Source organism: Pelobates fuscus, chromosome 4, assembly GCF_036172605.1.
Source record: "Pelobates fuscus isolate aPelFus1 chromosome 4, aPelFus1.pri, whole genome shotgun sequence".
NCBI lineage: Eukaryota > Metazoa > Chordata > Amphibia > Anura > Pelobatidae > Pelobates > Pelobates fuscus.
In genome coordinates this window covers 172,569,955-172,587,282 of record NC_086320.1, presented here as the reverse complement: position 1 = coordinate 172,587,282, position 17,328 = coordinate 172,569,955, and the positions used below count along the sequence as shown (strand labels likewise).

General features: G+C 39.4%; 1 protein-coding gene across 2 annotated transcripts in view; it reads right to left on the bottom strand.

The window, feature by feature from the left end:
• Positions 1–1,731: 1,731 nt before the first annotated feature.
• Positions 1,732–17,328, bottom strand: part of DUSP22 (dual specificity phosphatase 22) — a 149,313-nt gene continuing 133,716 nt past the window's right edge. The window contains exons 6-7 of one of the 2 annotated variants that reach the window (XM_063451781.1): positions 15,936–16,107; positions 1,732–5,107 (exon numbers count right to left, since the gene is read on the bottom strand). In XM_063451781.1, coding sequence (XP_063307851.1) covers positions 4,916–5,107; positions 15,936–16,107 — 364 coding nt within the window. In that variant the 3' untranslated portion in view covers positions 1,732–4,915. The remainder of the gene's footprint in view (positions 5,108–15,935; positions 16,108–17,328) is intronic. The other variant, XM_063451782.1, reaches the window with a different exon arrangement.

Sequence of the window (17,328 nt, the reverse complement as noted above, 5' to 3'; positions counted from 1 at the left end):
ATGTTTACATATGGGTTAATCGAGCCTCTAGTGGCTGTCTCATTTACAGCCGCTAGAGGTGCTTCTCACTGTGATTTTCACAGTGAGAAGATGCCAACGTTCATAGGAAAGCATTGAGAATGCATTCCTATGGACTGACTGAATGCGCGCGTGGCTCTTGCTGCTCATGCGCATTCAGCCGATGACGTCCAAAGGTGGAGGAGAGTCCCTAGCGCCAAGGGAGCCCGGTGCTGGAAAAAGGTAAGTGCTTAACCCCTTCAGCCCCCTAGAGCCCAGCGGGATTTGGACCCTGAGGGTGGGGGGGACCTAAAGACCCTATAGAGCCAGGAAAACGAGTTTGTTTTCCTGGCACTATAGTGGTCCTTTAAGTAAGGGCATCCCTTACTACCAGTGTTTGCTGCCTGATTACAATTCTACGTATAGTTGCCTTTTAGCGCTTATCCTCCTTTCTATTATTTATGCAAAAAATACTTTAAACAAATATTTTACTATTAATGAGGCAAAAATCTCTCAAATGCATTAAAGTTGCATTGGTGCCTGGAGTGTCTCTTTAAACGTCTTCGTCCATTCATATAACTTTTCCAACATACCATACCAGACATATTTTGTCTCATTTACATTCAGCTAAAATTCTAACATACACTGTACGTCAGGCATGCCCAAAAGGTAGACCGCCAGATGCTGTAGAACTACAACTCCCATGATGCTTTGATTGCCTTTAGCATGACAAAACATCATGGAATCTGCTGTTTAAAGACATCTGGAGATCTACCTTTTGGGAACCCCTGCTGTACGTCCTACAGATAGTTAAGACCATTACAATGCTCTTATGAAACTGGATGAAAACATAAAAAATAAAATTATAAACCATTGCAGTTCAACTGGAAATATGGGTTAGATGTGGCCACTGTAACTTTAACTGGCACATCTATTAATAGAGAGGGTGTCCAACACTATCACTCAAGAGTAACAAACAAGACACATTTTTGGTTTAATTATTGAGTGAACTTTTAATTAGAGTATTTGTAAATTGTGTATGCTATCCATCGTTGTGGACAGTTTCCTACTCATTTCATAAGAATGATAATCAGGTACACCATCCCACCTGTGATTGTAAATGCATCCCATGGTACTCAACAGAACAATGATTTTCTACCTTGATTCTGTAGAATGCAAAGTTTAACAGAGAAGCAATGTCTAACCTTCAACCGAACAAAAAAACAAGCTTACTTATTTCAACAACAAATCATAATCTGGAACTCAATGACAATTTGCATCCAATAGCCACCCGGAAGTAAAAAATACTCATTTGTAGGCACGGCTGAATGTTTTATGACGTTTATACTTAAAGGGACACTATAGTCACCTGAACAACTTTAGCTTAATGAAGCAGTTTTGGTGTATAGAACATGCCCCTGCAGCCTCACTGCTCAATCCTCTGCCATTTAGGAGTTAAATCCCTTTGTTTATGAACCCTAGTCACACCTCCCTGCATGTGACTTGCACAGCCTTCCATAAACACTTCCTGTAAAGACAGCCCTATTTAGGCTTTCTTTATTGCTGTTTCTGTTTAATTAAGATTTTCTTATCCCCTGCTGTGTTAATAGCTTGCTAGACCCTACAAGAGCCTCCTGTTTGTGACTAAAGTTCAATTTAGAGCTTGAGATACAATTATTTAAGGTAAATTACATCTGTTTGAAAGTGAAACCAGTTTTTTTTTTCATGCAGGCTCTGTCAATCATAGCCAGGGGAGGTGTGGCTAGGGCTGCATAAACAGAAACAAAGTGATTTAACTCCTAAATGACAGTGAATTGAGCAGTGAAATTGCAGGGGAATGATCTATACACTAAAACTGCTTTATTTAGCTAAAGTAATTTAGGTGACTATAGTGTTCCTTTAAAAAAAAAAATATATATAAATCATGCTACATTTGTTCAATGAATATTCAGTGTAATCTCTGGCAAACATTCATATAGTCATTTGGAATCAGCCTTACATGGCATTTACCCAGAAGCATTTAAAACAGGCGTTGGAATATTTGCAAAATATTAATTGAATGAGGGTGGCAAACCAACATTTTGCTCAAACATTATAAAACATTTGCTTTTCCTTGCTTATCTGATGCAATTTGTCTTTGTTCAGTAACCCAAAGAGATATCTGATGCACAGGAGGAGTAAGTGGTCATAATATGTTGATTAACTATATTCATGTATCAAAAAACACAAAACAAAATAAACAGAAAATGTTTAACTTTTCCTTAATGTTCAGTCACCAAGATCTTCCTTCCCTGTAATTTATGCATTTTGTTTTACATAAATTGCATGCTCTTGGAATGAGATATGCAAATATTACTACTCATCAAAATAGTTTCTCCCCCCCTTTTCGATACTCTAACAAAATATTTTCGCTAATATACAAAGAAAATACAAGCCTAAATATGATTTTTGATGAACATGCATGAGATGTCCTTTAAATCAACTGACTTCACCTTATATTAGGGTCCATTACACTAATAGCGATCAAGGCATTTGTGTACTAGCATTAGGTTTATGCAAATATTACAGAAGAAAACAGACCTTTATTTAAATTTCTTGAAAAAAGGTAACTTCATAGGTTGACTTACACACTACTTGTTGTGGGAAATGACTTTTTTTTTGTTTGTTTGTTTTTTTAAATTGCCAATCCTTTCAATTGTATATTAAGTGAATTTACAGTTCTGGTATAAAAATAAATCCAAATAGCAGCTCTCTATTTTTTTGAGAAAATAAGAACACCTCTCACTATGGCTTCTCCTGAATTTAATTGACTAATCATTTACATCAAAGAGAATATATGAAATAGATGTGTGTGTTTATTAAGAAACACCAAGAAGGGTGGATTATCCATTTTCATGACAAGGCACAAGCAAGAACTTCAAAATTCAAAAGTTGAATCTTAACTATCACAAGTACACACTATAGCATGAACGTTATTATTTCTGCATTTTCCGTTTTTGGTCACAGCCTTTTAATATTGGTCATGTCTGGACTGCATGAATTGTATCCTATTGTCGACATTCGTCTATATCAAGACCTCAAGTATTTAATCTAAAGGGACACTATAGGTAGGCACCAAAACATATTTAGCGTAATAAAGCAGTTCTGGTGTACAGATCATGCCCCTGCAGTGCAGTCTCACTGCTCAATTCTCCGTTATTTATGAGTTAAATTACTTTTGTTTCTGTTTATTCAGCCCTAGTCACAATTCCACTGGCTGTGACTCACACAGCCTGCATGAAAACAAAATGGTTTGATTTTAAATAAGTTGTTGACTTGTTTTAGAAGTATTTTTCTTCTGCTCTGTAAATCGAACTTTAATCAGACACAACAGGTTTCTGAGGGGCTAGAAGACTATTAACATAGCAGGAGATGAGAAATGTTATATCAAACAGAATGTGTAATAAAGGAAGTATAAACATTAGATGTCTCTTTACATGAAGTGTTTAGGAAGGTTGTGTACATTACAAGCAGGGAGGTGTGACTAGGGCTGCATGGACAAAGTGATTTAACACCTAATTGGCAGAGAATCGAGCAGTGAGACTGCATTAGGAATGATGTATACTGCTTTATTAAGCTAAAATTGTTTTGGTGGATATAGTGTTGTTTTAATTATGTGACCCTTGGAAAAATCACATAGAAACTCTAGGCTTGTGACCAAATAACTTTGTTCCCATGTTTTTTGTATTTTTATTAATTTTAATTTACATTCATTATGGCTGAACTGGCCAATGAGAAAAAGAAAATATACCCCTCCCCCCATACCAAAACACCTATGTGGTACTAAACAATTTTTAAATGTATAAATAGGGTCCAGGTCACTAGCTTGTAAATTTTAATTAAATGAGCACACAATGAAAAAGAATATGATACAAAGAAATATTTTAGTTTAGATTTAAATTAGTATGTGGAGAAAAAACATAAACCAGTTATAACTCTTTTCTATGCCTTTCAATGTATAATTTATAACATATTTATTGAGAGACAGTACCCCCACTTTAATATGTTCCCTTTTCTCTGTTATTAAATTACAGAATATTCTGGTATTTTATACATAAACATTAATGACAATTTTCTTTGTGTCTTGATAAGATATTACTGAGTACACGAATGTCATCTACGATCACTTGCAATGATGAAGATCACAATATTGCTGTATATGTAGTTATCGAAGTGATCATAAAGTACAACACAATATTTATCTCTGTTACACCTATATAGCTATTCTGCTGCCTGACACAACTGTGCATGCAGAAAATGCTAGTTATTTTTTTTAAGAATTTAGGGTAGTGGAACATTCCAAGTTACATACCTGAGCATCTGATCACACCACTATAAGTGTATGTTGGACTTAATTGGCGGAACTGTATAATTCAAAAGTGTTGTATGTAGTTAAACAACCTGAGTAAGACCAACACTGTGGTGAGATAAGTCAATCCTTTTGACGTTAATAAGGGGAAGTGGTTCTTAGAAAACAATTCCATTTTGAGGTAGAAAATATTAAACTATACATTAAAAAATTGAAGAACAGTAAAAGCCAGAAAAAAGTAGTGCTTAGCACTCCCAAGGCTTTTAAAAAAAGACTCCTGGTTTAAGGTACTCAATGGAAAGCATCTGGGTGCTTAGAAATTAATGTAGCTGTCGACATGCCCCTCTTCCCTTATAAAACCAGGCTAAAATAATTCTAGAACAAACTGACAGTAGTTAAGGGGAAGTATAGTGTCATTTTATACAGCAGATACATTGTGTTTTAAGACCAATCAAAGTGTATTTAACCTTTCTTTTTTTACCAACACTAATCACCAACTTTCCACTTATATTCTCTGACTGGTGACTTTTTAGTGGGACATACAAAAGATATAAGCAATAGGAGAAAGATTTATGTCTCAGTGGTGTAGTTGTAAGACATGGATGAAAGTGGAGTCAAGTGGCTGCTCCATTGTCTTCCCGAACTTCCAGCACGTTGAGATTCCTCCTCTTCTTGCTGCTTATGTTTGGCTATAAGTTGTTTGACTTCTTCTTCATCAGGGAAAGGGTTCTCACCGTAAGTCTCTTTCAACCACTTCCGGAACTATAATTGAAAAGAAAACCATGACTTGTACTATATTTGATTTGATACAGTACCTAAAGTCTAACATACTGAATACACATATAGATGATCATTTAAAATATTAAAGGGAACCGTAATGAAGAAGAAAAAAAAAAATCTCTTGGCAGCCACTCCACCTTCTGTGAAGTCATCAGATGACTTTTGTCTAATCCAATGCTTCTCAAAGAGAAGCATAGAGTTCATACAGCTCATGGGACTCAATCCATTGTTTCTTATAAAGAAGCACTGACGCCAATGTGAGAAACTCAAGTTTACGAAAGTCATAAAGGAACATATTAGGCAACATAATCACTTCAACAGCCAGCCTGCAATGGTTAGACCGTGGAGACAGAGCTTGCTTCACTTCTTTCCATACCAGGGGTAGCAGGCAGTGACTGAGCCCAACTCCTGGTATGAACTTGTATGGTGTGAGGCAGAAGCATTGCTTCACCTCTGCTGCAGGGTTCCAAGCCTCTGTACGGAATGTTGCATAAACTGTTTAGTAGTGCTTCGGGATCGGGTGCCAATGAACTTCTGGCATCCATAACTATTTCAATCCATTGAACTGGTTATGGTGCCTACTGTGTTCCTAACAGTCACTAGAGGTGTGTTCCTTAACAAATGTAAATATTGCTGTCTATTGTGCTTAGAGCAAGCATGTCAAACTCAAAGGCTAACACGGGTCAAATAAACAAAGTTTAAATTGATGTGGGTCGCAAAAATAAACTTGATATACACTTTAAAAACTTTACAACATGCCCTCAATGCCAAAATAGATCTTCAAGGCCTAATATAAATTAAACTTCAAAATACAATAAACAGATGTCCACAGTCTCTTCTTCCTCTTATGTGCTCTATATATAAAAATAATAGATTTCATTATACTGCACTTCATTTTCTAATATCTATATGAATGGTTCCTATGTCATGTTACTGGCCCTCCACAACACAACATCCAAAAAAATATATGTTATATATTTACCTCACTATATCTATATAGCATTGGTACTCCAATATAAACCATTAACATTACTATTCATCAATATTCAAGTTTTTTATATATATTTTTAAATATATATTATTTTTTATGTATTCTTTTTTTTTTTATCTACATTCTAGTCACATTACTTGGGAACCCTTCAATACGATTATTTTTATTTGGTATTTATGTTGATTTCTATATATATGTTCTACCAAAATTCTGTTAACTTTTATGGCAACATTTCGTTTGTATTATATTTATTCTCTTCTGTATAGATACCATTCACTTGCGTCTATGCACGTTCTATCGGTATTATGACTTAGTGTTTGGAACTCTAATTTGTATCATGCATGCGTCAGCTGTTCGACAAGACGCTACAGGAAGTAGGTCTTTGCGTTCCAAGGATGGAACGCATGCCGCTGGTGAACGGAATTGAGATAAATTATAACGAGTATAAGAAGCCCTCCATTTGAAGAATTATCACACATCCCTGAAGAAGTCCTTACCATTATTCGGATGAAACGCGTTGGATTTTGGACTCTCATTTTTTTTTTATTGCATGTTACTTTTTTCTTCCTGTGGCCTGATTTGGACCTTTTGTAGACCCACCACGCTGCTATCTTGTTCCACTTATAGTGGAAATATGCCTGTGAACGTCCACTTGTCTGTAAGTGTATTCTAATAAATAATTTTGTATTTTTTATACATACTTCACTATGTATGGTTCTTTTCCTCCATTCCTTTGAAAGATTTATATACCACTAGGATCTACTATCAAATTCTACTTGAACCCCAGGTGGAGTGAGAAGCCTGCTTTCAATTTACTCTTGTGAGTTTGCTACTAGCATTACATTTTCACATTTATATAAACTGTATTATTTTATGATATTTATTTTTATCACTCTAGATTGTTTATACACTTATATAGTACTCATCTACCTTGGATTCATATTTTCCAGGTTGTATTTCTTAATTTCAAACGTCTATTTGGTGTTTTTTCCACTTTTTTGTTTGCTTTTTATCTATTGGGTGTTAGTGAGGTACACCAGGAACTACTCCAATTTTGACGTATTATTTCTTTATCTTTAGTGTTTATACTTTCTTGTCTTCTTAAGGAACTATCTTTCCTGTCTCACAGCTGGTCGTTGCCACAACACAAAGTGGCCCCAGGAGAGGTGGGCCGCAAATATATCCATTGTGGTCCGCATGCGGCCTGTGGGTCGCGAGTTTGACATGCTTGGCTTAGAGTGATTTTATAACAATATCACACTATGTTATGCTTTATATTTCTCCTGTAGATTTACACAGCCATATCCCGAATCTTCTTTGTTTTTGGTCTACAATATATGATATAGGTCGCTTATTTGGGTAGCGACCTAGGGAGGCTGTAACACTTCTTTATAAGCCAAGTATTATTGCTTTTTATTTAATTCTTTATTTTTGTAGTGCACGCATATAGTACAGACAGGCTCGAGGTACCCCAAAGGCAATCCTCAGGCTTTTCCCACGCGAGCATGCGGGGTGCATTCTTAACTGGCACATTTTTTTTTTTTTAGTTATCAGGCTTAACAAACATATAAGTAGGTTATCGCTTTACATAAGTGTAAGTAACATGCTAAAACTAAGTAGCTTATTTCCTTAGGTTATCGCTTTACATGAGTATAGGTAACTTTAAAGATGATTGAGGCGTACATTTAACGTCTTAATTTCTGATAGTTATCTTAGCTGAAAAAGTAATGTAATGTCACAATACAGGAACCAGGGTTTAAAAGAATGAAAACATATTATAACATATTTTCAGCATAAGAGTCCCTAGCTTATCTGTATAAGAAAAAATCCCTGATAGTCCAGGGTTATGCCCGAGTGGCCATGTAACTAAATACCAACACGTTGAACAGGAATGAGAAGTTGCAGCGAATTACTGCCGTATGGTAGATGCTTGAGCTTACGTATCTGTGGGAACAATTAGACAGGAGCATCAAACCGGGAGAGATCCGGCATGTGGATGGTAAAATGATTAAGTAGTGTGTTATGCACTATAAGAGATATGACATGAGGTTAGGTTTAAGCAGTGCAAGTATCTCTCGGTGAGGCATTTGAAGTTAAGACATACCTTAGTACGTTAGTGAAACAAGTTAGTACCAAGCCAGTAGAAGAAAACTAGCTATGTCGCTGTAAGCTAAGCATGGCTGTAGGAGTTATGGAGCAGGCTGTACGTAGTAAGTCTAACTATGTGTTGCAATGGAGATGTGGTAATCCCGTGTAGTTCTCTATCTAACATCTGGAATGTACGATTGATTTAGGCTAAATGTAGGAGGTTACAGAATTAAAACAGCTATTAGAGGCGTGTAACTCGACTCCAGTAGAATACCTATCCCAGCCTGTCAATACTCGTGCATGCGTTTATAGATCTTAGCTCTTGTGAGATAGGGGAACCAAGAGCGGTCACAGAACGGCAAACAAAAACACAAAAGAAAGACGAGAAAAAAAAAACAAAAAAAAACACACACACCCCTGGCAGGTTATACATATTGCCTAGATCAATGTAGTTCAGAGATAATACAAGGTTATACAAAGAACAGGTAATAGATTGTGGGCTAGGTGTCCCTTGTGCACTGATCATGACTTACAGTTATATGGACACGGAGCATGTTATACATTATCGTGAGACATAAAACCTGTGCGTTCCCCCCCTCTATGTGCTGTTGTTGATTCGTTTTTGATGGCTTAGAGAGGTGTGGTTGCCGTAATTGTTGTTGCTGAGCCTATGGTGAGTGAATGGGTGATTGTTGGGGCGGTGAAGTGATAGTGGAGCTAGTATGGTGTATGTCGGTCTTCTTGTGTATATGTGTAGAAGTTACCATGTCTGGTAGTATCTTCTGCTGGCGTGTCTGTGGTGTGTCTGCTAGCCAGGCAGGGTGTCAAAGGGGGAAAGGATGGGGTATAACCTGTACAACAGTAAAACGAGGTCACCATGTCCGTGAGTAGCAGGGGTCAGTAAAACCATGGGTAGTGTCCATCAAACATACATGCAGTCTCGGCCCGTGGGTCGTTCATATTGCTCTTCATGTAGTGACAGTTGCATAGGAGTCGGGTGTTCTTCCTTGGGGGATGAAAATGGTGGTTCTTGCTGGATCCCAGGCGTGGGTTGAGGGAGGGGTGTTGCGTACTCCCTGTTGTAGCAGCGAGTCCATGGTCAGGCCCATCTCCCGTAGTAGCGTTGTTGAGCTCTGGAGGTCTTGAATGTAGTATGTTTCGTTTCCGTGTTTGACCATTAGCTTGTGGGATTGGTGCCAACGGTATGGAGTCCCCCGTTGTTGGAGTAGGGAAGTGAGCGGTCGGAGCGCTCTCCTCCATGCCAGCGTGCCGCTCGATAGGTCGGCGTAAAACGATATCGACATATTTTCGAAGCTGAGGGGGGATTAGTCTCGTAGTGCTGAGAGGACCGCTGTTTTGTCATTCCCGGTTTGAAAGGTAATTATCAAGTCCCTGGTGGCTGTTGCTGGCGCTTTGTTGGGTTTAGGGATTCGGAAGAATCTGTCCAGTATGATGGCTTTTCTCTGCCTCTGAGGCAGTATGGCCGCCAGCATGCGGCTTAAGAAGTGTGGCAGTTCATGCTCAGAGATGTCATCGGAGACTCCCCTGAGTTTGAGGTTATTTCGTCTCCGTGAGTCCTCTAGGGCTGCGAGGCGGTGTTCCTGTAACAGGGTCTGCTGCTGCAGGTCTTGTACAGTTAGGTGAAGTTTGGCAATTTGTTGGGTGTTGGTATGGGAAGTTCCCTCCAGGGCCCCTATGCGGCCCGTCAGCCCCTGCAGGTCGGTACGTACCGCCGTGATGTCCGCCAAGATATTCCTTTGTAGATCTGCCAGCAGGGTCTTGAGGACCTCTGTAGTCACAGGTGAGGAGTCAGACCCTGCTTTGGTGCGTTGCAGTGCTTGTGAGGGAGCTGGTGCCGGCATGGGTAGGTAATTGTCATCAGCGTCGTCGGACAGTCCATCCGAGTAGTTTGAGCAGCCACTGGAGAGCGCGGCCATTTTGGGCCCGTTGGCGCCAAGCGCTTGCCTCCACATGTCTCCAATGGTGAGTCCCGGTGCGGATTTGTCCGTTGTTGGTCGCTTGGATTTGCGCCCCATGTTGTCTAGGTCGACCCGGTGAACTAGTATGGTCGGTTTGCAGGGGTAAGGGTTTCTATTTTTAGTCATTTTTGCTGCTGTGTGCACGGAGCTGCAGGCTTGTGCGTCCGTTCACCTCTGCGGTCAGGCTCCGCCCCAGTATTATTGCTTTTTATATCTAATTTTCTGTATATTGTTTGAGATATACCTGTTGGACATTCTCAAAGTTACATGTATGTTTTTCTTACTTATATTTAATCATTAGCATAATTGTCTCATATTCTGTTTTGGATTGAGAATTGCACTCACAATGTAACTTAGGTATTTGTCACACTTGGCTCTGTCTTTGCAAAGTTAGCAATTCGGTTGTTTCTCATCTATACTCTATATAATATAAATATTTAGCAAGTTGAACAAAATGTAGCAGCTGCCTGTTTGGTTATCTCCGTGTCTATTTTAATGTAACTTTGCATACTCTTCATACTCTTTTTAAATTGTGTTTCACATTTGGTTGTTTACCTTTTTACCTATATTTTGTATCATGCTCAATGTTATTTTAACTCTTCAAAATAAAGTAGTAAATGTATTTTTTGTTCGTGCCACAGTATAGAATCACAATAAATAAAACTAGAACTATATTATGCGCAACAAATCTTTAGAATTGCCCCAGTCTTCTTAATGCTCGATTTATCTTGTCTGATGCTTTGGAACATTCAAAAGTAATTCATGTGATATACAGAAATAGTTCACAATGTGCAATATTAAATGCTGCCAATGACTCAAAAAAGGAAGGAGACAGACAAGAAAAGTCCCCTTGCGTTCAGTAGTTTTCTTTCAATTAAACTTGCTGGTGGGATAGATAGATAGATAAAGTGCAGATTTGGCACATTAAAAAAAAAAAAAAAAAAAAACTCTTAAGAAATTGACAGTCACTAGCCATGGCATAGCTGAAACCTATACAACTGTAAGGGAAAGTTCTTGCTAGAAATGGCTAGTTATTTGCTTTCTAATTTTGCTGTACACAGGGACTTGTACTTCAGTAATAAGTGTTCTACTTGAGTAAACTTTTAGGTAAACTTCAATTCCCAGAAAGCTATGCTGTGTTTCCTGATAACTACTAGCTATGGCCTCAATTTAATTAGAGCCGATCACGTTTGTTGGCAGTTTATCGTCTCCCTATAGGATGTTGAAAGTTTATCAGTTTTAATATTGAATCCAATATCTACATTGTACATTAAAAATCAAATCAAATATTGATTCAATTCCATATATCTGGGGCATAAACCCTGATAAATGGCCTTCTGGAGTTTGTGAATGCTTTTTTGGTCTTCTTGCCCAGAGGCAGCAGGTGTGGGCTACTAATACAACATTGTGTTCGGTTTAAACTTCCCTCACGTGGCTCGGGGTCCCCAGACCCTTAGGCAAGCCTCATTTCTACCAAGCCCTGCTTGTCAAGGCGATATGGACAATGCATTAGTAACCCCCACCCACCAGCCATAGGTGGAGACATTTGGACCCCAACTGTTTATTATGTAATTACAGTCCACTGCCACTGATCATCATAACAAGGTCACCTGCCATTTATTTGAACTATAGTCCACAACCACTGACAACAGGTGGAGGTAAGGGGGACAGTAAGTTTCACCGTGGGGGCTGGCCTGAGGATACTAGGATTAGTCATACGTAGTCATTATATTTTTCTAGTTTTTATTTTTTTCTTCTTAATTTTATGATGCTCATTACTTGTTTGTTTTCAGAATTAGATTATGTTTTATCAAAATTTATCAATAAAGGCGGGGAAAGAGCTCCTGTCGGGGGGGCAGGAAAAAAGCCATTACCGGCAGCTACACAGCCCAAAGACCCATCGAGTCAGGGGTGCACCACAGACTCGAAAGAAACCTTGCCGGAGCCGGAGGCCCGATACGCGGGGAGAGGCTTAGGTCCATGACGCCAGATTCCCCCAGAATCACTGAAAATCTCCTATTCCACCCCCCCTCTCCCCCCTGGACCGGTGGGGGTTATCCCGGTCCCTACCACACAAGTGGTCTAAAGTGGGAAGCGGTGAAAGCCGGCTAAGGCACGAGTTTGCCAGAGCTTGCCTAAAATGGCCGCCCAACAAGGACCAAAGAGTGAGCACACGGACAGCTACCCATACTCGCAATCCCTGGAAGCCCTAGACCGACTCTGTTCGAGTCTCTACGCGACACTATGCGACAGGGGAGTGTCTTACCATCAAGCGGCTCGGATGCTGGCCTCGTGGATCCGTCCTGCGATCCGCTGACGCCATCACGGAGTTCCACTGTGGGCCTTCGGGGCGGTCATACGGCCCAAAAAGCACCGAAAACTGCGACGGCGGGAAAGGAAGTGGAGCAAACTGGGCGCACGCAACCGCTACCACGTATATAAGAACGTGACAGTCAAGCAGCCACAAAGCCCCAGCAACGTACCTGAACACAGCACCCCAGGCCAGCAAGCCAACGCACTGCAATCCTGGGCTAAAGCGACCTACCAAGCCACGGCACAGCAGATTACCAAGAGCCGGAGAGGGACCCATAACCTTGCCAGTCACAGAGACTATCTATCCCAAGTGGCCCATGTGCAGGGTCGGCTGATTCAGGACTGGCGCTGGTACCACCGTAAGGGGCATGGCAGACACTCCAGACCCAAGACGAGACTTAAATTGTTAAAACTTGTTAATTTAACCACGTTCACCTTGTCTAGAATAACCTCAAACAATGTATGTTTAACTGCAGCCACACACCTAGACATATGAGCCTAACCTGTTTTTCACTTTAATATAAAATTGTGCAGCATAAACATAGATTGCATGCCAAATATGACCAACTATAGTTATATGATCCCAAGCTAAATTGTTTTAGGCAACATGTATAGCCTGTCGGTTACTTTTATTTTGCCAGTCTTCTCACGTTATGTTTTGTCAACATCATATGCCTAAAAAGTTAACCTTGTTAATTCCCATACTACCTTAAAAATGCACAGTTACAATCTTAACATGTCTCAGGGAACCATTGATTGACAAATATATCCATGACCGTAAATAACTTTTTCTTGTTTCAAGTATGGAACCCACATTTAAGCTACTCGTAATAGAACTGACCTTTCATATTAATATAAAAATTGTGCAAGTATTACTATGTTCTCCAATGTTATAAATGCCATTGAAAAACGTGTGGAATGCCGTTGGGGTACCACATACGCGTTGTTATATCTTTATGCACTACAAAAATAAAGAACATGTTTGGGTGTCCTTAAAAACGGCCAGTAAATGTGTTTCTAATGCATATTTATTGGTATTATTTTTTTCTCAAGCAACCAATCCATTAAACGAGTTTGGCTGCCTGTTGCTGGCATTAAATACAGAGGAAATGCAAAAATAAAAATTCATATTTATCAACTGTTTTAGATTGATAACATTTTATCAATTGTATGTTAGAGTGCAAGTGCATTTTGTAGGTTATGGAGAGGAATAAACAAGTGAGCAGTGGCTTCATTTATGCAGGTACTGTAGCCTGCAAGAAGGAAGTTTTTTCATATAGGGAGTTGGTACAGAAAATCAAGGTTAAGAAACTTTTATTTTCTTCTTTAAAAACTATACAAAATTCAGAATAGGAAAAAAAAAAAAAAAAAAAAAAACTATAAATGCACAAAAGCTGTGCTGGTGCATGGAGTTTCCCCTTAAATAAGTCACTCATAAAATTAATCAGCAAGTCTAGCACATATTGCCAGGTGTTAGTAAGGCAGATGATCATTTATGATAACTTAAATGACAGCAGTGGGATATCTTCCATGGTTTGAAAGGACTTAAACAGGGTTATTTACTAAAGTGAGAATTCAAAGAGAATTAAAAATGTAAGGTCAGAGCAGCTGAATTGAAAGCATAGCTGATTTAGAAAATACTGTATTGTCAGTTTAACTCTTTTGACCATCCTGCAGAATTAATCCTTATGGGGATGGGGCCTGCACTCCATGGCAGATAGAGGAGTTTTGAGAGAGCCCCGTGCTTGTTTTCCAATATTTCTGGATTTATCACTTATTTTGTTCTCATTATGAGATTGGTAGACATTTACCTTATTTATGACTTGGCTGGTCTACCTTAGAGTGTATACCAACAGAATACTCGGCTCGACACATTGCAGCCTAGTGAGCACATTGGATGGAAGAGGCGGCCATTCTCCTGGCCTGGAGCAACCTGAAACTCGTGTTTTTGGCGGGACTTTTGAATCTGCAGTGATTACAGTAGTACCTGGGAGTTAGCGTTCTGTGAGAGACCGATCTAAGTGCACAAGACTGGTTTGAAAAATCTACATCCACGGAGCGGTAATAATCAACTCTCCAATCAATACTCTGTTTAAATCACGCTTTTACTGTGAATCTTAGAAATAAGCTTCACAATATTTTATTGTAAGAGTTCTTCTTATGGGGGATTTTTCATATGGGAAATAAAGTTGTAACTATATTACACTATGTCAGTATCTTTTCTATTTTAAAGGTTTTGGATACGTATAAAGACACAGAGTGTTCATATGAGCTACTGTTGCAACAACTAATCCCTGCGGACTTGTGAAAATACCCACAAAATAAGACTGAAATTGGAACTCTTTGTTTGATAGACATTTTCTATGCTGACCCCTAAGTTTAAAGATAGGGGTATATTCACTAAGCTCTGATACATAGTTTATTCTATTCTAACCTGAAACTTAGTGGAGTCATTTTGGTGCCACCCCCCCTCCCCCATCCTTTAGACCGATGGTGGTGAGCAAAGTCTACACCTTCGAGGCGCCCTACTGACAGACCAAGACTACACGATGCTGCCATAAGATTAAGCAGACTTGATGTCTTTCTCAAAATGACGGGCGTCACATGCTCATCTGCCTACTACAGTGAGCAGTCTAGCACTATGTCCAAGCTAGACAATGTCTTCCTGGATTTTTGGAGGAAACTGAACAATTGTCTTCATCGACTTGCTCAGCAGCAGCTGAGTGGCCACTTACCCCAGAAATTATTAATGAGAATCCAGCATGAGTCACCAGCTCCAGCCGTAGAGAGGGCCCAAAAATGTCATGGCCCCCAGAGGCAATATCACGGGACATCCTGGGAGGCTGGGATGCCAGAGGGGACTTTCAAGCCATCACTAGACTTATCTCACCACCCCAATTGGATAACATATGAATGAAGATCATCCTTCCCGAGTAAGACTATGTAATGCCCCTGGAGGGTATAGGCTGATCTGGGTTCTGGTAATAGACTCCTCCCAGAACCTAGATCAGACTCCTCACTAATCTAATTTCTCCAACAAGAGTCAATGTAGAGTAACTATTTGATTTTATTTTTCTCTTTTTCTTCATTGCTTTACCTGCAGAATTTTATGGTATTATGTTTGCCTCTTATGTTAATAGAACATCACAGGTGCCTCCTAGGTAGATTATTATGCTGTATACTTGACTGAACACGTCTTACTATACAATTTAAAATATTGTGCAGATAACTACTCATTTTAACAAAGTCATACTCTCTTTTCAGTGTAGATTTGTATGCACTACTGCATCTCCTTTAAAATGTGCAACTGCCTTTGGGTACTTCACATTCTTGTGAATTACGTTTTCATATTTATGCATATTTTTTACTTGCTATCTGCAATTGTATCAATGTATATAAATAAATAAATAAAGAATACAATGAATCCATGGTCACTTACATGAAGTACATCTCGCTTTCCAAAATCCTCAAGTTGCTTCTGGAAACCCATGTTTGGGTTGGCACATGTTCTTGCACCACGTACGGCAAACAATGCATCTTCCCATCCACAGTCTGTGATAGTCATAACATAGGCCACTACCAAAGTTACACTTCTGGAAACACCTGCTAAACTGAAAAGCAAAATCACAGATATAAACCATAACTGTCTATACAGAATTAGGAATGCACAAACAGTACATATCTCAAAGCAGAGAAGCATTACTACCACTTTCTTTATAACATTTTAATAAGCTTTACCATCCACACAGATTTGTACTAAACCACTGTTACATATTTTGCAATGTAGTTAAAAACCACTGTGTGTGGTTCTTACGGAGATGTCGACCCATGACGTATCACATGACCACACAACGTCAGGAGGTGGAGCTTCGGAGGCTATGGATGTTGAGGAAGTGACGGAGAGCGGAAAGAGCTGTGTCGAAAGCTGGGAGGAACAGAAAAGAAACCGGCAATCGATTTGTGGTCAGAGAGACAACACGCAGGGCTGAAGTTGTGGCTTTTGGGTTTATTTCCCTGTAGGTGGCACGCGCCAAGTGGACAAAGGAGAAGAAGATCGGGCAAGTGGGGCTACTGTGCCGGAGGGAGTGGGTTGCTGAGAGAGGAAGCATACCACGAGGCATGTAGCCTGATATAGAGGCACATAGCCTCACATAGAGACTGGCGCCAAATTAAACCACATAATCTAACCCCACACTTTAAACAAGTTATCACTCTGAATGAATATGACAAAGCTACACCAATTATAACTAGAAAACTTAAAGGGACACTATAGTCACCAAAACAACTTTAGCTTAATGAAGCAGTTTTGGTGTATAGATCATGTTCCTGCAGTCTCACTGCTCAATTCTCTGCCAGTTAGGAGTTAGATCACTTTGTTTATGAACCCTAGTTACACCTCCCTGCATGTGACTTGCACAGCCTTCCTAAACACTTCCTGTAAAGAGTCATCTAAAGATTATCCTTCCTTTATTGCAAGTTCTGTTAAATTTAGATTTCCTTATCCCCTGCTATGTTAATAGCTTGGTAGACCCTGCAAGAGCCTCCTGTATGTGATTAAAGTTCAATTTACAGAGAAAGAGATACAATTGTTTAAGGTAAATTACATCTGATTGAAAGTGAAACCAGTTTTTTTCATGCAGGCTGTGTCAGATTCAGGGGAGGTGTGACAAGGGCTGCATAAACAGAAACAAAGTGATTTAACTTCTAAATGGCAGTGAATTGAGTAGTAAAACCGTTCCAAAGTCCCTGAAAGCAGCTAGGAAGCAAACTAGGTTGAGATACCCGTCTGGAGTACGGGAGCTCGGCTACAGTTACCCATCACATTTATCCAC